Source organism: Cheilinus undulatus, linkage group 17 (genome assembly GCF_018320785.1).
Source record: "Cheilinus undulatus linkage group 17, ASM1832078v1, whole genome shotgun sequence".
Taxonomy (NCBI): Eukaryota; Metazoa; Chordata; class Actinopteri; order Labriformes; family Labridae; genus Cheilinus; species Cheilinus undulatus.
In genome coordinates, this window is record NC_054881.1 from 37,280,742 (window position 1) to 37,301,815 (window position 21,074).

The following is a 21,074-nucleotide window of genomic DNA, read 5'->3' on the forward strand; positions in this document are numbered from 1 at the left end:
AGAGGCGATGCAGTTAAAATACCTGGGAACTTGTTGACCTGCCCTGAGAGGATATTTTCATTATCATGGAAGGAAACGCCGTGCCAGTAGATATCACAGGGCGCTCGTCTTCCCAGAGGAAACTGGCAGAGAGAAGTAAAAGGGAGGAACAGAAAATAATATGAACATTTATTTTATTTAAAAACATACTTTTCTTCAGCTGTAATGAAACCAAAGGCTGATTCTGTTAGTAAGACTCAGGATGTGGGTAATTGGTGGTTGTCCCTCTGATCCAAGAGTGAACGGATAATCTTGTAGTGCGTGTTCAGTAGTGATGGGAAGGGAAAGAGAAGAGTTGGTGATACTATAAAAGGATTATGGGAGCTGGGGAATCCTGCTGGCACCTCCACTGCTGCCCACACTAACACACAGCAAACAACATACTTTGGACCAAATGTGGTGTTAAAATGAGTCAAAAGAGTAGGATGTTACAGCCAATGTGAAATGGAGAAAACAACTTTTTTTTTTTTAAATATTAAAGTGTTCAGACCCCTGACAATTACTCAAACACAGGATTGAACGCAAAGAAAAGTCCAAAGCAGACTGGGATCAAATTTAAAGTGATAATAATTAAACATTTTGGAGACATGAATCAATAAAACAGACTGTTAAAACAATGAAATATCACCGACAGCCATTAAGCCAGCAGATTTTTGCTTGCCCATGTAGTATACATCAGAGTGCTTTTCAAATGTTACATTTTAATATAATATAATGATAGATAACTGTATTTTGTTACCTCGATTGGTCCAGGTTATTCTGGGTTTTTATTCCTGGTCTTTACTTTTATTCTGGAATCTTAAATATCTGGGTTTTTATGATGTTGGAGTTACAATGTTGGTTGAGTTTTTCATGGCTTCCTCGTGGGATTTTGTCTTTCTTGTTGTGTTTTGCTGTTTGTGTTACGATACTTTGTCTAAATTGTGATTCTTCTGGCAGTCAAAGCACTTTGTAAGCCTCTGTTATAAAGGTGCTACATGAATAAAGTTTATTATTATTATTATTATTATATTATTATAAATAGCATTCAATTTATTAAGCACCCTTTCCCACCCAATAATTTACACAAAGAACAATCTTTGAGGTTAGGCATTTTTATGGTATGGAGAGAAAAGATTAACCCCTTAGAATTTTGGCTAAAAATAATCAAAAGTGCCTATCCTGGAATATCCAAATTAAATTAAATTGAATGCTGTGTTTGAACCATTTAGAGTACACGCACAAACAATGTGTCTTTAGAAAGGGGACACTCTGAAGTTTCTTCCCAAACTCTCAGACTCACTCTAGCTGCTACTGGAATCGAGTAATACAACAAAAACATTTCTTTTCCCAGTTTGAATTCGTATTGTGAAACATCGGCCTAGATGACTGTAGCTGGGAGGTATTTGCTGGAGAATTCAACTGTACCAAAGCAGGAAGCCTTAGCTGGTTCAGGTTCATAGTTGATAACAACAGAAGAGGAAAATTAGGATTTTAAACTTGTTTTTAGGATGAAAAGTCAAGACGTTTTCAAACTGGGGACTACAAAAGGACATATTCCCACAGAGCGTTGCTAATAATTGCACACAGCAAATTACAGTACACTATTGAGAGCAATAACGTTGATTTTAATATTTGAAATTATACAGAAGTATTCCATGAATGTTCATGGATGTAATCCTATTTTTGTACTAAAAATTTGACCTGGTTTGTTTTTGATGGAATATTATGACCAGGAGAGTCCAGGAGGGCTTCTAGTTATTGTCTGTGTGCAGCCAGACAAATGCATTATTGTGTCTGCTATGGTGGTTTTATGCTGGAATGGTTAACATGGTCAGAACCCTGAGAATCAGAGTTTTTTGGTGGTGTATAATTTGGTATATTTATGACAGCGGAGCACAATCTCTGTTCTCAAGCAAGTAAATATGAACCCTGCCATCTAACATATCATTTACTCAGTATACTTTTAATATCAAGATGTAGTAGTTTAAAGACCATTGCAGATTCACAAGGTGTTAAAAGGCTGTACCTTAGAGCCCTGTGTGTTTTTCCTGCTCTGCAGGATTTCAGATTATTACCTCACGCTAGGGATGTGACAAGCTCTCCTGCCATGAGGTCTCAGGAGACTAAAACTTCACAAAACTTCTCATTAAGGTGAAAAATGTCTCTTGAGATTAATAGTAGGCCATGAAGTTGTCCATTTTAAGTGTTAGGAGTTGTGCTATTGTTCCTGACACTTTAAAATTGTTTATGTGGCAGCTGGTAAAGAAACGGAACACAGCTAATCCTTGATTCCCTGCTGATTTCCCCCTCCATGCACGCTCGTTCGAGTCGTGGAAAAGAAAACATCTGTGAAATAAATCTGTTGCTGCATACCTGTGCATAGTCAGAGTGAGAATAATACTGTGGTTAATTAGTCCATATGTATTATTCTCAAACAGAGAGGGCTTGAGGGATGACGTTTGTGACTTGCTCAGCTTCGCTCCTCTCCTGCTGCCTCAACTGTCCTCTCTTGACCTCACCGCATCTGTGTCATTCATCACCTGTTGGCTGCATGTCACATTATCATTATCATCAAAAAAACTCTGCATTAGAGTGCTTAGTACACTCCAAAATCCAGAGATATGGTCACTGATAAATGCGCCGTTTGATGTCTGGCACTGACTCATCTCTACATGAATAATGTGTGTGTGTGTGTTATGTGTCCAACTCTGGCAACTCTGGGCTTATTTAACATCAATGTGACTGCAAGGAGATGCTGCAATGGCTTAAAAAAATGCATTAAAAGAAACAAAAAAAAATGCAAATAAAATAAATAATGCACCAGTTATGAACCTCATTTAACTATGATGAATGCCTTAAAACTGACATCCCCAGTTTTAAGTGATTCTTAAAATATTAGTCCTATATTCAGGTTATTACGGTAATACTGCTACTCAGTAGGGCTGAACGACTTGGGAAAATAATCTAATAACAATTTTTTTTCCCTCAATATTGTGATTGCGGTTTGTTATTCGATTATTTCTTAAGTTCCTCATCATATGTATTTTCCAACAAACTCAAGCAATAAACCATTATATATCATAACCAACACAATATTACATAAAACTAGGGCTGAACATTTTTTTAAATAGCTAATTGTGATGATTTTGACTCGTATTGCAAATTGGATATGAATTAACATACTGAGGAGAATGATGACTTTGATGACGTCTTTTTATATCATCTCCATTGAGATCAAATTAAAAACTCAGCAAATCAATAGCTCTCAAAAAAGCAAGGGTAAGAACCAAGTTTACGATTCAAATATAGGAATAAATATATAAATGCATGAACAAATAAAATACATGTGTGCAAGATAAGGCTACAAGTTGTTCAGCTCAGCAATAGCGGCAGGAACAAAGCTGTTTTTATATCGCTTTGTTCTGCACCTTGGGACTAGAAACCTCCGTCCAGAGGGGAGAAGCTGAAAGCATTTTTGTAGACTATTCTAAAAAATGGATCTGAATGATTGCATGATACATAATGCGTAACATCTCTGCTGCAAAGAGAAGGTTTCAAACCGGTATTTTGACTCAAATTTCAGATTAAAGAAATATTGCAACTCCTGTGATTTGAAAAATATAGCTGGCCATATTGCAATCTAATCTTATTTTTGATTAATTGCACAGCCCTACTACTCAGTGTACCTTTATTTACCTGACCCAGTGGCCTGTAAGTTGAGCAAATCCACCTGACACTGCTCAAAATATCCACATTTGGCTAAGTGCTAATTTCCCACTCTGCTTTCAAGTGAAAAGTTTAATTGAAACTGTTTTTTTTTGTCTTTTAACCATTCAATATAGTGTTTTATTGTTCTAGATTAGCATGTATGCTCATTTTAAAGAGAATCAATCATCTCTCCTCAGCACACCCTGTCTTAAAGTGAGCAGCAGCTCAGCCTGCAGCCTCTCCTGAAGCTACAGAGAGACACTTTTTACACGTATCTGCTTTATCCAGTGTTATAGCCGTTTTAGTTGTCACGTTTGCTTGTGCGTCAGAGATGGAGACCTCTGCTGACAAGCAGGCACCTGTTAAAAACCCTGTGTGTGATAAACACTGGGATTATCCAAACCTAAAAACAACTCAAGAAATCCTGCTGAGCGCTTTAGAGAGTCGTTTCACATTTAAGTGTTTTTTAACTTAAAAATGCTTTCTCCTGTAGAATTACCGTACCTTAAATTAGGTAGCAGCTTAAGACAATATATAAATCATCTTAATTCAGAAGTTATACATTTCAACAGTCTTTTATTATCGGCTTTCTCTTCAAACAGGCAGCTTATTTGATGCTCTACTGTCCTTCTGTGATGCTTTATAGTCTAAAGTCTTTATTGTTTTTCCTTAAAAGCTACTGAAAGAGTTGAAAATAATTCACTCCAAGTTCAGAAAACATCCACAACATAACAGTAAGCTGGGAAAAATCACAGTCTATCTTTAACTTTATCATAAGATCTTTATATCAAGTGTGACTGTACTATCAGCAGCATAGCCACTACAGCTAAACTCCATGACTTAGCAAAGCTACAGAACAGATAGCTGAGGGAGTAGCATCTCATTAATGAGTTATCATGTGAGCATGTGAAGCAGGGTAACCCTGATCCCCAGCTATAACAACTAATGTAGACATGATAGCCAGTGTTAACTCATTAAATCTAATCACATTGGGCAGGGAGGTCAAATTAATTTGGGTTGCTTCTAAAGTAAGGCCAACAAATAGCTATCATTTGCATGAATGGAAGGATGGACATACAACTGATTGCAAACTATTGTTGCAGATTCTATCATGCATGGGCAAAGTTAACTTTTCAGTAGACATGCACGGAGAAATTACAAAAGTTTGATGCATAAAATGCATCTCAAACTGCATCCTATTAGTCATGCTTCTTGTCATACAGGTTTCTATTTTCTAAATATGCCACAGGGTTGGCTCTAGATAGCCGGCTTTTAAAAATAATCTACTTTAATTCAAATGTCAGCTTAGTCTGTGGGATTCTACTACAAAATACCAAGCCTGTGATTGAATGCATGGTTATTAAACTCATTTTTTGAACTTGTCACTCTCTGAGCCTGCCAATCTCTCTGTGCCTTACAGAGAGAGGACTAAAACTCTATTGGATTAGAGGAGCTTAAGGCTAATCATTTCCCACTGTTTAAGGGAATGCCATATGCTAAATGTCAGATGACAGTTGTCTCTAAGGCTAGAAAACTCTGCAGATGTAGATATGTAGCTATACTTTGGGTGTAAAGTGACCTTGTGAGCAAACAACACAACTAATCAGGGGACAAAATGTCCTTAAAAAAATCTAAACTCTCCAGAATGTTCTTTTTAAACATGCTGCCAGTATTACAGCTAATTAAAGGGATTTTTAAAAATCAATTTCATACTGAATACACAAATCCAGTCATGCTTATTAAGTTTCAAACCCTCAAAGATCTTGACAGGTGCCTCCAAAAAGGCATGGGATCCACAGCACACTTGACTTTGTTGGGGGTGGACCATGAAGACAAAGTGAGGTAATGTATAGGTTTCTGATACCAGACCTGGAAGGGGTTTTAAGTGTCACAGCATGGTCACGGGTGATAAGTAGTCTTTACTTTGCCTGTCTCATGACATTGGCCTTCTTTACTTCTCATGCATAATGGAGAGCGTGTTATTAATAGCTGATGGCAGGTTTTAACTGCAGCACATTCAAAGTGACCAGATGGTGTTTCTGACTCAGAGAAATAAGAAGTGGATCAATTAGCCATCTCATAAATGTTTTAAACTCACTGCTTTTTCTTTTGGAACATCTTTATATGCATCTATCATTTCTTATTTTGCACATTAAAAACAAACAGACACTGTTAGAGACAATCATGCCATCTGCTTAATTCTGTTCTGAGTTTTTAATGACTTCTTCTTCTTCTATTGTTCAGAAGGATGCTGTAAATAAATGGTCAGGAGGAAGAGGGGAACCATAGAGGTTTAAATGACAGCTACAAGATCAATCGGGCTAGAAATTATGGTGATGCAGCTTTCAATACAACTAAATTTGAAAGGTGCATTGCCTTCACAAGTAGGTATGTAATTAAAGCTAAAGTGTGGAAAAACCTGCACAAAATATATCCACATAAATCTATTTTTTTTAGCTTTGTGATTCACATTTTGTCCAAGCTGCAGCTAATAAAATTTCAAAGCTTTGATGACAAGGAAAAGATACACACAGGGGATGTATTACATAATCTCCACATTTGAAAGGAATTCTTTTTTTTAAAGAGGAAGACTGGCTAATGTTAGTATAAAATAGATCGATTTAAACCATGTCGATTGAGGTAATGATTATGGGCTGCAGAAGTTAAGAGTCTACGGTCTGTAGTCGGTTCTTAAATGTGCAGTAAACATTCACTAAAGACTGTGGTCCTGTGTAGATTGATTTTCTTTAAAATGTAGATGGTGTGTTTTTAAATGGCTTGCAGCCCTTCCGGTTTTAAATGAGAGGGTGGTGCCATCAAGAGCCATTTGAAGGTCACAGAGCCCTTTTAAAAACCACCTAAAACCAAGTGGGACGGACCACATCACTAAGTGTGGATCTTTGGTATTTGCCAAAGAGATAAACCAGCAGAAATCTGATTCCTTAAGTCAAACAGGTGGAGGATCATAAAGCATGGGTTGTCATGCATGCATGCATATTCGTGACAAGCGTCTAAGCTGGTGTATTTGCTTCTTTTCATACAAATATGGCTACTTGGATGCCAAAGTCTTGGGAAAAACACCTAAAACCAAGTAGAATGGACAAATACCTGAGTGTGGATCTTTGGTGTTTGCTTAGGAGATAAATCAGCAGAAATCTGGTTCTCAAAGGCAAAAAGTTGGAGAATAATATAGCATGGGTTGTCATGCATGCATATTCGTGACAAGCGTCTAAGCTGGCTGTCATCCAAGAGATGCTCTAAGGAGCTGATGTCCGAGATGATCTCTGGATGAAGCCCCTCACCACTGCTGAGAAAAAATCAGCTGCTTAGAGTTTCAAAAGATCACAACCAGCTCAGAGCATTGGTTATTAACATTTCTCAAGGACAAACAGGAAATGAGACAAGAAATGCTGCCCACCTCTTTCCACTTCAGCTGCTTGATGCTGATCTTCAGTGCTTCCAGTGATGTTTTGGCTTTGGCTGTATCCACCGTCACTGGCCTCCTCTTCCTTGAGAGTTTGAGAGCCTCCTCGCGCCGTGCTTCTTGGTTGTTTTTGGATGGATGGATGGTCACATAGTTCCCATTATTCTCTGATTTACCCTGCAGGATCTTCCCAGTCCCTTTGATGTGAAGGGCCTGCTCCTGGCCCAGTCTATTCAAGTTTTTCCCAGTATGAGCAGAAACCACAGACCCTTGAACTGACAGATCTGGGATGTTTTTGCCACTAGAGTTCTTGTCATCTTTCACCAGCTTGCTGCGACTTTTCCCTCTTTGTTTGCTCGTGATGGAGGTGTTGGACACATCACTGCCACTTATGGTGATGCTGGGGGGGTCAGCAGAGGGGGAAGATACAGGAACCTGCTCTTCTGTGTCCACACCCTCCTTCTCTCCAACCTCAACTAATGATTTCATTTGCTCCGGCTGCACTTTTACATAGTTATCACTCATTATGCAATATACTATAACCGTACGATAGAGTGCAGTAATACGACACCGGCAAGCTAACGGTATTTTGATATGATTGGGTACGCATTGCTAGCTTAAATAGCTAATTAATTATTAAAAGCCATTTGTTCCTGTCGGCTGGATAGACATGCTAACAGCCTTTATCGTTATCTTGCTAGTAAATGGTTAAATCAGTACCGCTCGCTAGCGTCATTTACCAGCTGTCATGAGTTCCTCAAATGGCTAGCGGCTCCCACAATCTGCATTTAGCCGCTACAGGCAGCACTTGTAACAAACGAGCTAACAAGCTAAATGAAAATAGCCAAACCTGCCGTTAGCATGTTAAACTTCATTAAGCCAACATATGTTTCCTTCCATTAAACGCGTGAGAGACTTTACCTCACAGGTACCGTTATCTACTTCTTCAGCCTTGTAATGACACCCACGGTGCTCTGCTATCTCCGTGTTATCGTCCCTGTGTTGTTAAAGCAGCAGTAGCCCCGGCAGCAGCAGAAGGCAGACCAGCCCAATGGCCAGCCTCCATCTGTTTCTAACACAGCTGATGCCGCTTTCAGGGTCATCGTAAATTCTCACTTTCATGTGAAAAAATGCCTAGCGCCCGTGTAATTAAAACTAAAACGGGGCTCTAGTGATGTTTCTTCGAATTTAATGTAAAGTAAAATGTTTTATTTGTCACCAATATGTTTGGATACGGCAAAACTAGGTTGCAGATAGTCAAACTAACACCAAATAATTCTTAACTCGGGCGAAAAAAATCCGAAAGTATTGGAAAATAGACACTAGTTTTGTGAGCGTGTGTGTGTTAATGATTTGCAGGATTTTTCTCAATTAAAAATCACTGGACCCGAGTGATGTAGCTGTTGGTTTGGTGTCCGCACAGAGGAAGTAGTAATTTCCGACGGCACCTGAAGGTAGCAGAGGAATGCCATATTTCACTAGCTCAGCCAGCCTATTAGAGAAAACTTTAACCTCCTGAGACCCATGCTTTTGTTTGAAAATGCATTTTTGGTTTCTCCCACTTCATTGGTAAAAGTAGGACCTGATAAGTATAAAACCTAAACCAGTGATTGTCAACTGGTGGCCCCAAATTTACGGTTTTTGGGTAATTTTTGTCTTTATATCCCTATAGCTATTATATCAACTCTAAAATGATCAATATTGCAAGTTTGATCAGGGAAGACTTACATTTGACCCATTTTTACAATCCACCTGTCAGCCATCATAATCATATACACATCATAGCACATACTCACCATTCAAGCCCTAATCAAATCTGCCAATGCCAATCTGAAAATCCAGAAAAAATATGATTTCCCCAGAATTGTACTTGCAACAATCCTGCCTGAGCTCTGCAGGTAGTTCCTTTGACATCACTGCACGGTGCTTGCTCTGATATGCATTGTCAGCTGTGAGCTTATGATAGGAGTTTGTCTTTCAAAGTCATGTCCAATCTATTTAATTTACCACAGGTGGACTCCAATCAAAGAAAAGATCCAGAGAAATGGGAGGAACCTGAGCTAAATTTCAAGAGTTTTTGCAAAGTGTCGGAATATTTATGTCAATGGGTTTTTCAGTTTTTAATTTTTCATGATTTTGCAAATTTCAAAAATTCTTTTCTGCAGTGGAAATGATAAAACACAACAACTCGATTCCTCATTTTTATTTGTGGATTACATGTATCTTGATTTTTTCTTATCATGTCCGATTGTCATTCACAACTCCAGTCTAATAAGTCTGATTTGTTTACGTGATCAATATCATATAAATACTAAGTGGTTCATTCAGTTTTACCTACATTTATGCATCATCCCATCGTCTTCTTTATCCTTGCTTTGCGTTAGGGTTCATTTATACACTGGGAACAATAATAAACTATTATTTACACTTGTACAAAAACTTTCACATCATGTCACATTTGACCTTCTGTCTGTATAAGGGACAGATTAGAGGGTATTCTATGAAACTATTTTAAAAACTAAAATAAGTTCACATATTATAGTACAAATTAAGTTACAGGCATTGCCCTGAGAGTATTATGTCTTAACAGATGAATGTGCTTCTCCAATAATGCATGATGAGCCGTGTACAAGGCTTTCAGAAAGAGTCCGCATCATCTGCTGCTTTATATTGTATGTCTAGTACTTCACAGTTTCCTGTTATTCACAGTCATAGTAGCATCAAAATAAATCATGTCACTGCTCTCTTATAAAGCATGTTTTCAGGAGTACTGAGTGTTAGAAATTTTCTTCCACAGTAGTGTCTTTAGGTTGTTAAGGACTAGTGAGTGGTGCACCTCCATCTGACTTGCCAGACCACTGAGAGTCACACAGGTGCGTAGCTGCTTTTCCAGATCTCCACGGAGGTCTGACGGTGCTCCAAACAGCAGATAATCCTGCAACAGCACACAAACCTTTGCAAGATTGGGCTGCACCACCTCAGTGTTACACTGCTTCACTAGTCGGTCACAGGTGGCCGTACAGTCTTGGCCATAAGTACAGTCTGCATTTGTCTCACACCGCCGCCCCTTCAGATATCCCTTCACTACAGCCTCAGACGCCACGCTGCGTAGGTTGGCCATCTTACAGTCATACTTCATGTTGTAGCCAACATGACGAGGGCTGGCGTCACATATGAGGAAACTCCCGTAGGAGCCGTGGAAGACCTCTTCCACAAACTCCAGCAGGCCTATGGTGATTCGTGCCCTGCGGGGCCAGGATGGTGCCAACCAGTGGTTCAGGCTGGAGCTCAGGGCCTCAGGAACCAGAGCCTGCAGGTAATGAGGAATCTCTAGCCTGTAGAGGGAGCTGTGGCCCACACGTTCTGTCACATACAAGTCTCCGCAGAAGCCCAGCAGCTTTGCAGTGTGCTCCTTTTCCTGCAGCGCCACCATCAGGAGGAACTCATTTATCTGGAGGAGAGCCCAGATTGATTTGGCCTCTGCTAGAGACACTTTGCCATCCTGGTTGACATCAGCTAAGGTGATGACCCTGTCCACCAAGGTGCTCAAGGATGGCTGCTCACCAAGATTGGCCTGCAAAATGGAAGGTGGCAAAATTAAGATTTCAGAAATAACAATATTGACGGCTGATTGGTAGACATATTTTCTATAATTTAAAGGTACAGTGTGCAAAATTGGGAATGTCAGCGCCATCTAACAGATTCTGTATTGTGATCCTCACTTCTGGTAATCAATATGGCACCAAGTAGACATGTTTCAGTGTTGTTTTGGTCCTTTTTGTGGTACTGGAGAAAAATACAAGATGCAAAAATCAAAGAGAGCCAAGCTCGTGTGGGGTACCCTTCCTATGTATGGTTAAAAGACTTTAAGTAAAAAAAGAAGAAAAAAAAAAAGAAATAAAGACAGATGCAGGTGATTTAATACTAATTTGGATAGGCTTTCTTTTACATAACATGTTTCATTTTTACCAAATTTGTTCTGCTAGATGCTGCCAGGTGAAATATTACACACTGCACCTTTAATTTCTAAAGAAATAGACCTTGAGAAAACTGTGCAGCATTTCTTTGAATTCATCCATAGAAGTTCCCCGAGTAGGTTTGTCGAATAAAGTCATTTCCTGCCTCAGCACGGAATCAGGAGCACCTTCAATCTTCACTGGATCCTCAATCCCACACTTTATGATAACAGGCCTCTCCTTCCACAGTCCACTGTACACCTGCAGGCACAAAGAGTGAATAACAATAAGCTCGGTTTATGAAAAAAAAAGCATTTAAAGTTACGTTTTTTCAACTTAAAATTGCTCACAAAGTGTTTACAGTAGTTTGAGTGTGTTCCTTTTACCTGATAAGTGGAGGAGGTGGACATGCAGTGCTGCAGAGTCAGAGTTCTCTGGTCACACAAAGCCTTACAGGAGGAGCCTGATATTATGCCTCTTCTATAGTGATCGCACTGCAAAAGGAAAACAAAAAATGCATTACAGAAACCCCAGAATGTAAGCATCCCTACAGATGTCTCATCTTAGAAATTCAGACCAGAAAGTTTGTTTATTTCTTCCTCTGTGGTTTATAAACATTTACAGTACAAGTTAAGGGTGCACTTAGACTAGGCAAGCCATACAGTGCCCAATCACTTCCTTGGTCTTGGTACAGATGGTGCTTCAGCACAAATATGGGTGCACAGCAGGGACATGATGTAGAGTGTCAATAAGAACCATTTACTCCCTTGGATGTTATACCTTCTTAATCATTTTAAAATCAATCATGGTCAATATAATTTGGCTTTTTTGATTAAAAACTTACTACATTCTTCTTTGCAAACTGCTCAAGCTTGGTCAGGTTGCATGGGAATCAGGTGTGAACAGCCCCTTTCAAGTCCAGCCACAAAGATTTCCTATATTTTACCACATTTAGTTTACCCTCTACCTTTACAAGCCCTCTGGGGCCAGATGCCGAGAAGCATCCCACAGCATGATGCTGCCACCACTGTGCTTCACAGGGGATGTATGTTTGTTGTGATGTGCAGTGGTTGGTGTCTGCCAAACATAGGGGCCAAAAAGCATCAATTTGGTCTCATCAGACCACAGAACTTTCTTCTTTCTTCCACGTGACCATGACATCTCCCACATGCATTTTGGTGAACTCTAGTCCAGATTAAATCTGATTTTTCTTCAGCAGTGGCTTTCTTTGTGCCACTCTCCCATAAAGCTTTGAATGATTAAGAACCTGGGTAACAGTTGTTGTCTGCAGAGTCTCTCCCATCTCAGCTGCTGAAGGCTGGAACTCCTTCTGAGTAGTCATAGGTGTCTTGGTGGCCTCTCTCACTAGTCTCCTTCTTGCACGCTCACTCAGTTTGTGAGGATGGTCTGATCTAGGCAGATTTACACATGCCATATTCCTTCATTTCTTGATGACAGATTAAACTGAATTTTTTTGTATCCATCTCCTGACTTATATTTTCAGTAACCTTTTCTCTGATTTGCTTGGAGTGTTCTTTTGTCTTCATGGTGTAATGGTATCCAGGGATACTGATTAACCAGTGACTGGACCTTCCAGACACAGGTGTCTCTACAGTCACTTGAGACACATTCACTGCACTCAAGTGATCCCCATTACACTAGTTGTGAGACTGCTAGCACCATGGCAGCACAGGTTGAATTAGGTCTGCCACTTTAAAGGAGGTTAAAATTCATGCAGTCACTTACTTTACCTTACATATTTTCATGTAACTGACATTACTTTGTAGAAATATGTTTTCACTTTGACATTACAGAGTTTTATTAGTATTTTTTGGAAAAAAAAGCCAATTCATATTGATCATGATTGATTTATTAAATCAATAAAACAGTAAAACATTCAATGGGGTGAGTACTATTTATTTTTATAGGTTCTGTATGATCTTCTTGACAATGATTTTAGACAATGGCAGATAATAAAGGGCCATGTCTACTAAAACCACTGATAATAAGCACCAAAGTGAGTAACATTGCTGTTGTCTGTGTTTTTCTCATTTGTGCTGTCTCTATGAAACCCAGAGTTTTCTAAATGTGTCATATTATATGCAATGACATATCTGTGCTCAGGCCTGGTTTGGCTTGGGGCAATGTGAATGCAGGCCAGCAGGGGACTGGGGAGGGGGGCAACTGGCTCTAGTGTGAGTGCGCTCTAAACTGTAACCTATGGAGAGGAAACAATATGGGAAAAGTCCCATCCATCAGTCTTTTCTATGTGGTAAAAAGTACATGAACTCAATTAATATACTACATAAATTAAATACAAATTTTGGCCTTGTTTAGGTTTATACTTTATATTACACTTTACTTTTTACTTAACTTTTTTCTCACACATTCCCTATAAAGATCTTACAAATGATAAGATTGGCAATTGTACTAGACTTCTTTAACATCATAGATTCAAAAAGCTAGCTGAAGCTCTTGCATGCTATCAGAGCATTAGCCGCTAAAAAGCCAGATGATTCCTTCAGGAGTTAGTGAAGACCAAAACAGGGACAATAGGAAAGTGTATTACTTGGATTTTTGCACAACTCAAAATAAATACTATTGTCCATGAATGGTGTACCTCTTTCTTCTCACTCTTGTCCCCGAGGGTAGGAATTTTCATTGTCAAATAAACTCTCACAACTCAAAACACTTAGTTTATTAAGGTGGAAGAGGAGTCTGACAAATGTTGCCAAATTACTAAAAACTGTTTGAAGCAGCAAAATCCCACAGAAATGGAATGATCTGATCACTCCTCACTTCCTCATTAAAAGTAACAGACTATTTCCTGCTGTGTTTACACATCTGCTCAAACCAACTTTTGGTGACTTATAACTAAGGCCCTGGTGGAAGTGAGACTGCTTAAATAGATTTTCATGTGCACATGCAACCCTGGACAACGCTAACCTCCCATGAGCATGCCTATCTGCTAAGTAAAGCCATGAAAACCGCATGAAATATGATAGCTTTGCACTGTGCACAAATCCTGGTAATCCCTCTTCCCAAAACAGCAGGTTACTACCAGATTTCTACTAACTCTCACCCCCACAATATGTTTCTACACCCAGTTCTTCTTGATCACAAGACTTGCAGAAACAAGAAAACAAAAACTTTCATGTACCCCAAAAACCTCAGCTCATCAGCACTAATTCTACTGGTAGCAAATATGTGGAATTTCTGACCTCTATCTATTAAACCATTTCACACTGTAAATCCAAACTCACGCTGTTGTGCAGATCGGATTATTTCTTATAATGAGGTCACTTCATTGATCTTTCATTATGCATGGGTTTGTGTTTGTCAATGTCTCATTAAATGTCAGTGCTTGTTCTGTTTGAACAGCTGAACCAGCTGGACACAGCAGGAACAGCTTTGCTATTGGCAGATTTCTTTCCAAGAATCAGAGGCCATGTGTGAAAATAGAGGCCAATCCAAATATAGCTGGAATGTTTGCTTTTATTTTGCATTTCCTACAATTACACAGATTTTAGCTTGTAGGTTATATGTGACAGTGACCTCCAAATTCCAAATCATACCAATCTGTGTAGTTGTTTTTCTTTGTTTGTGGTCATTTCTGTATATTCCTTCATGTATGGGTATCAAATGTTTTGGCTAGATCGCTGTCCTAATACATCACAATATTTTTTTTACATATTTTATCTTTTTTTTGTTTGTTTGTTTGTTTTCATTAGTGATATTGAAGTCTTTTACTATGTACTGTATTTATTTAAATGAGCTGTCACAGAAAATGTGTTATCAAAGATTGTTTTCTGCTACCTTTCAGTTATCCATACTTGTTTTGGGTTTTCTGCATGTTTAAGGTTATGGTTAACTAAACAAACATACTGTCACTGTTGGGCAGAAACCTTGTATCACCATAAATCAGTGCTATTGGTCATCCTCTACGTCCAAAGTACCTAAACTCCCAACTCCTTTGGATTGGAGGTGATTAAACTTAGTCTAAACACTTGTTTCCATTCTGCTCGCCTAAGCTTTGTAACTACATTACAGACAAAAACCCCAAAAAAGGCCTGTGTATGCTTTTCTTATCAAAATACCTTTGTATAAACTACTTAACAACTGTTTTATCAAGGTTTTAGTCAATATTTGCAAATCTAATTTTGACAGCCTCAAAGCAGACAAAGCCTTGCACCCCCTTCCTAAGATCTTTGGCTCCCCCCTGAGGGATCCTGGACACCAGGTTGGGAACCAATAACTTAATATATAGAAAGGCATTACCTTTTATTGACTTTGACAAAAATCCATGTTTAATTTGACAGCACCTTTTTTCCATTTACTCAAAAGTAGTGGTTTTGGAGAAAAGAGCTTTGTGTCCCATGTTGGCAATGTATAAGATGTTTATTTCTTTCTGTTTTGGAAGGCCCAGAATCAAGGCTAACCCTGCTAACATACAATACATTCAGAAAGTATTAAGACAGTCTGGCTGCAGACCCGCCATCTCTGATGGCCACTCTCACAGACCTTTCATCTGAGACGCCTCATATCTGGGAAATACTTGCTAAAACATTCAAAATAAAATTACATCAAGCTTCTGTTTAGGGTTAGGGTTAGGGTAAAGATAGCAGGTAGGATACTTAAAGTTAAAAGTTTAAAACCTGATAACAAAACATTTGATAGAGTGGAGTAAACAGTCTGTTTACAAAAGTCTGTTTACAGAACCAAAAAAAACTCTTCCTCTAATAAAACATCCTATCACAGCCAGCACAGCTTATCTGGCATCAGCTGCATAAGCTATATAGCTAATAAAGCTAAAACTAAGCTCACAAAGCAGCAACATAACCTACCTACCTGCGTTACCTGCATAGCCAATCGAGCTTAAGCTATGTTCACTAAAGATCACATCGCAAAAGCTCATGTTACTAGAGCTAACATAGCTGTAGATAACATAGCTACACAGCTATTGTAGCTACGTATCTCATGTAGCTATGTAGCTAAAGCTTAGCTGACAAAGCAGCTGTGTAAGCTACATAGCTGATGTCGCTAAAACTAAACTCACAAAGAAGCAAAAAAAGCTATATAGCTATGTTATGTGCACAGCTATAGCTTGCATAGCTACAAAGCTAAAGGAGCTACATAGCTGATTTAGTTAAAGACAAGTTCACAAGGCAGCTATGCAAGCTAAGAAGGAGCATTGTGTATGTGGCCACATTTGCTGTAGCTCACATAGCTACATTGACTTATGTAGCTATATTAGCTATGTAATTATGTAGCTAGCATAGCTATGTTAGCTTTAGCTTAAGCTACCAAAGCCAATGTGCGCCACCATTCATGTAACTATTTCTTATAATTAAATCTCAGATGAGACCGCTGATTCATTTTTTTTTAATTTATGAAATGTTTCTTCATCTGTAATGTTTGCAATGTGGTTATTTCATGAATGTAACTGCTAGATTTTGTTTATGAATAAAGTTAAAATAATAAAACGGCACTAAAACTATTTATAATGTATGCTAAATTTTCAGGCTTATTTGAGTAGGAGCTAGGATGTGCAGTGGCAGTGACATGGAGGTTTGTGTTTATCAGCTTTGCTTGACTGTAATTCTTCTTCTATGCTCAGTGTTTTGACACAATCTCCCCTTTAAGGTGTTTATCCAGTGGGAGGTATGGACATCAAATGTTGAAATGCTGTGGTTGTTCTCTAAACTGCAAGTGTTTCTACAGCTTTCTGGTTTCTTCAAGCTATTTTCATCCTTTATGCTCCATGAAACTTAAAGTTGTGTACCTGCCTTAGTCTAACACACGTTTTGGCTGATTTACTTTTTGAATCCAGTCATTAACGTTTGATATTCTTCTCGGTTTGTTTTCATTTCACAAAGTTTTAAAATATCTGACCCTGCTTTTTGATATATCCATTTCCTTGAACTGTCAGCCAGAGTACTGTGCTGCATGTTCTCCTCTTGGTTCTCAAAAAAATCAATGCTGCACTTCTTGTGTGGATTTTATTTTTAACCATGATGCTGTTACGGGTCCTCAGAAAACTGAAATCTGATCATAGTATTATCATCCTATTGATTATTTCATAAGTAACACAATATCTAATCAATGACTGCTGTGATAACTCAGCAGACTGTGAGGACATGATGTCTGACTCCTTGACCACATTCATGAAGTTACAGTAGTCATAATATTGAGACTATACTTACAATGACCATATGGCACACATGCCCGCGGCAGAGTTCAGAGTAAGAGGCATATTGCATGTAGATGACCCAGCTGGCAATGAGGATGCCAAGCCATGCCAGGAGAAGGTACTTCACCTTGATGGCAGGGAGGCGACTCTGTGGGATTGGAGGAAAGAGGAAGGCAATGTAGACAGAAAAAAAACAGATGCAGATTTATTATTGAATCAGTCAACACCTTTCTGATCAATAGATATGCAGTGGTGTTACCCAATACACATTAAACAGTGAAGCTGAACTGGTCTAGCCTCAGGACATCTTCCTTAATGAGAAATCACAACCCAGAATAAAAAAAAATCAACCACTCATGTGTCGGACCTTAAATGAAATAAAACATATGACTGAACAAAAGGACAGTACTGATTTTCCTGTAATTAAATGATCATTTTTATTGTTTTCTAGAGATCTCAAAAAATCAAAACATTATTGTGAGAAAATTCTTTGATATTCAAAGATTATGAGATAAATAAGTCAGGATCAAAACCAAAATTTACTGATTATCATGTCAGAGTTAAATAAAATAAAATTTATGGAAGTATGTCCGCTTAAGCCTTCCATACAGCATTATTTTCTATTTTCAGCTCGTTCACTAGACTCATAACTATTTATTTTAATAACTGATGGAAAACGGTCCTGCAACCCACTGTTAGGACCCAAGCCTCCACACTGAGAAAAATTAATCTGGGCAAAAGTACACTTAACTTAATTTAATCTCCGATATCAAACATAAAAGTCCAAGTTTTTAGCTTGACATAAGTAAATCTAATTTTGTTGTCAGTTTCTTTGGTTAAAAATACAAGACACTGTGATTTTTTTTCTAAACAAAAATAATTTGAGTAATGTAAGCCAATCTTACAAAGTTTATCCACATAACTAAGCCTGACTTTGTCACCTTTACTCAGTTTCATTCTGTGTTTCAAAACTACAAAATACTACATTAGACATGAATAAATGCCCCCTGTGATGCATTGTGGGTATTTCAAATGAATGATAAATGGCTTTTCTAACAATGAAAAACAAAAACAAACAAGGAATTGTGAACTGAACAGATGAACTGGTAACTGAAGACATGGCAGTGATGATAGATCAGATTGGTGGGATTCAAATCTAGGGATATGGAGGCAGAATTTTCCCATGATGCCCTGGGGCAGAATGTTTATATGTGCTGAGATATGTTTAAATGTGATCAGGTGAGTTTGCATGTTGAATGTTGTACAGAGATCACTGCTGAGATTCCTTTGTTCATCTTTCTGATGGATTGTAAGTATTGTTACAGGTGTTTCTGATGAATACCACTAGTGGGAGGGAATGATAAATTATACTAATCACTACTACATGAGTCATTTTTACAAGCTGGGAATAAGTGAAATTACATGTATTTCAAAGAAAACATTAAGTTTAACAAAGATTATTATTGTTGAATCTACTTGAAAACGTAAATTAATTTCACTTTGATTTTTTTTGTTCTTGAACTGAATCAGAGTAGTAGTTTTTACAAAGATTACTCTGGCTAATATACAAGAAAAAAAAAAAAAGTTGCCTAGGCTTTTTAAAAGTAGATTGGGGTGAATATTTGTATCAGTGCATTAAAAAAACTCCATAATAAATATGCACATTTTAAAATATCAACAAAGCTAAATTACTGAATTATTACTGACAAAATATGCCTATTTAGTTTCTTTGCTGAAATGCTACTGACATAGCATAAAACGGATGCATTCTTAGCAAGAAAATGAAGTTATTATCTCTTCTTACTTTCTGATAGACATTTATTACTCACTTTGCTTATTTTTAATTTTATTATCTATTTAATTCAATTGAAGATAAAATAGTTTAGCTAGCTCAACTTGACAAGGTAAGCTAACACCTACAGTAGCTATTCTTATCTGTTTACGCCAAAAGCAAATATATAGAGGTGCAAAAGCCAGTTAGTTAAACATTAGCCTAAAATGACCTTAAAACTGTACTCCATCACAGAATAGCCTAAATGTGGGCCACTGGGACTGAGAATGACATCTATTTACGATTAGTCGATGTACTATTAAATAAAAAGAGCCGTCATGATTCCCTAGAGTCAAACGTCAACCTTCAGGCTTATCTTAAAAGAAAAAAATGCGGTAAACATTCCGCTTGAATACAATCACAGACACGTAGTTTATAAAAAAAAAAAATAGCCTAGTTGATTATTAGGCCTATTTGAAAATTGTCTCATGGCCTACACGACCATAGATGAACTAGCCAATCAACACCAGGACAATATAAAATATAGGTTGACATATTATTATAATTTTCATTCATTTATTATGCCTGTAAATGGGACTCGTGCCATGGCGCAGTTGTCCCAGCATGTATGCAGACAGCCCGGATCCTGTCATAGAAACAAAGGTAGACTGACATCATACCTGCAGACCTTTGGACAAGGGGCAGAAGAGCACCAAATGAACCAGTCTCCGCAAGGCCCTGGGCATCATGAGCGACTTTGTGAGGATGCGGCGGAGCGAGAAACCAGAGATCCTTGTCTGATCACATCCTCTCTGCAAACCTGCGCCATGCGTCGCAAAATAACCGAAACCCAACGTCTAATTATAAATCCCTACATTTGCCATGATGTTTGCCAAATTTTTCAAGCATAAAAGCTACAAAGCAGGCTGATCTTTATGGCTCGTAATCCAATTTGTCAACACAAATCATTCGAAGAAAAAAACACGCGTCCTTGAAATTGAGCAATTTCAGATTTCAGCTCCATATGCGCCACTAAAATTCAGAGCTTCAGCCCGGAATGTAAGAACCTCCTCTTCGATGTCCGGCTGCGATCACAAGCAAAGGCGATTAATGCAAAAGCTGTTTTCTTCATGATCTAACCAAACTGGACAAATATTATGGCATAGAAATAGCCCCGATGAGCACACACACACAACCTCTGTTTCCCAGCGACTCATCTCTGCGCTTCTTTAAAGGGGAGGATGTGAGATCTCAGCTGAGAGATCATTTTATTACCGCCGACAGAAAGCTCGCCTGTGCTTCCTGTTCTCTTCCTGCCAGGAGGAAACACAGGCTGCCACTGACACCCCTGTTAGCAGGATTAGATTGGAGGGAATAAACACAGAGAAAAAACACATAACCTCATGATAAGACAGTTCAAAGCCAGTTCAAAGCCTACTCTCACAGTACTGATATTTTTTTCTATGGTCTATCTGCACTGCCTACCTAAATCCCCTGATTTAGGTAGGCTACTTAACTCCACACATTAAATTAGGAATCACAGTTTTATCTTTGACACTCTAAGAATACATTTCCCTATAATTAACCTTATTATAACTGATAATCCATTTAAAAGGAGAGCTTTGTGTTTCAGTGAAAAATGATGGAGTATACAGTTTTAGCATTATTTTCATGAACATATTTCAAACCAGGGCAGGTGTGCACCAGGAATTTCATACTCTGCAGGCCACAGCTGTGGACCCCCAACCCCCCTTTTTTCTGGTTGTGCAACAGAAACCAGAACTCACAAGAAAATGCTACCACCTTCCAGAAAACTTTTGTTCTCATGAAAAGATTTGAAATTCTCATGAGGAAGTGCTGACTGTGTTTATGAAACTCCTTGAGCCATCTCTGGTTCACAGAGGTGCCAAAAGACCGTGTAGCTCTTCCTGTGAAACAGAGTGTCAGTAACACATGGTGCACATGAAACACAAACTTCTACATCTTCTAAACTGATTTAATACA

At 38.4% G+C, this 21,074-nt stretch overlaps 2 protein-coding genes across 2 annotated transcripts in view; both read right to left on the minus strand.

The window, feature by feature from the left end:
• ttll11 (tubulin tyrosine ligase-like family, member 11) overlaps positions 1–8,189 on the minus strand; it is a 33,245-nt gene extending 25,056 nt beyond the window's left edge. The window contains exons 1-2 of the mRNA XM_041811789.1: positions 7,148–8,189; positions 23–122 (exon numbers count right to left, since the gene is read on the minus strand). Coding sequence (XP_041667723.1) covers positions 23–122; positions 7,148–7,678 — 631 coding nt within the window. The 5' untranslated portion in view covers positions 7,679–8,189. The remainder of the gene's footprint in view (positions 1–22; positions 123–7,147) is intronic.
• A 1,168-nt stretch (positions 8,190–9,357) lies between these two features.
• On the minus strand, positions 9,358–20,286 carry dipk1b (divergent protein kinase domain 1B). Its single transcript, XM_041811313.1, has 5 exons — positions 19,751–20,286; positions 17,313–17,447; positions 11,496–11,603; positions 11,194–11,370; positions 9,358–10,727 (listed from the first exon to the last, which is right to left on the minus strand). Exons 1-5 carry the CDS (start codon positions 19,817–19,819, stop codon positions 9,915–9,917), a joined length of 1,302 nt encoding a protein of 433 aa, XP_041667247.1. The 5' UTR covers positions 19,820–20,286; the 3' UTR covers positions 9,358–9,914.
• Positions 20,287–21,074: the final 788 nt, after the last annotated feature.

Bases quoted from the DNA above. Each gene is read 5' to 3' on its own strand.
- dipk1b (XM_041811313.1), bottom strand. From the start codon at position 19,819: ATGATGCCCAGGGCCTTGCGGAGACTGGTTCATTTGGTGCTCTTCTGC. The intron at 11,604-17,312 runs GTAAGTATAGTC...TTCCTTTTGCAG, and splicing joins ATGTGTGCCATATGGTCATT to TGCGATCACTATAGAAGAGG. The intron at 11,371-11,495 runs GTAAAAGGAACA...TTGTGCCTGCAG, and splicing joins CCACCTCCTCCACTTATCAG to GTGTACAGTGGACTGTGGAA.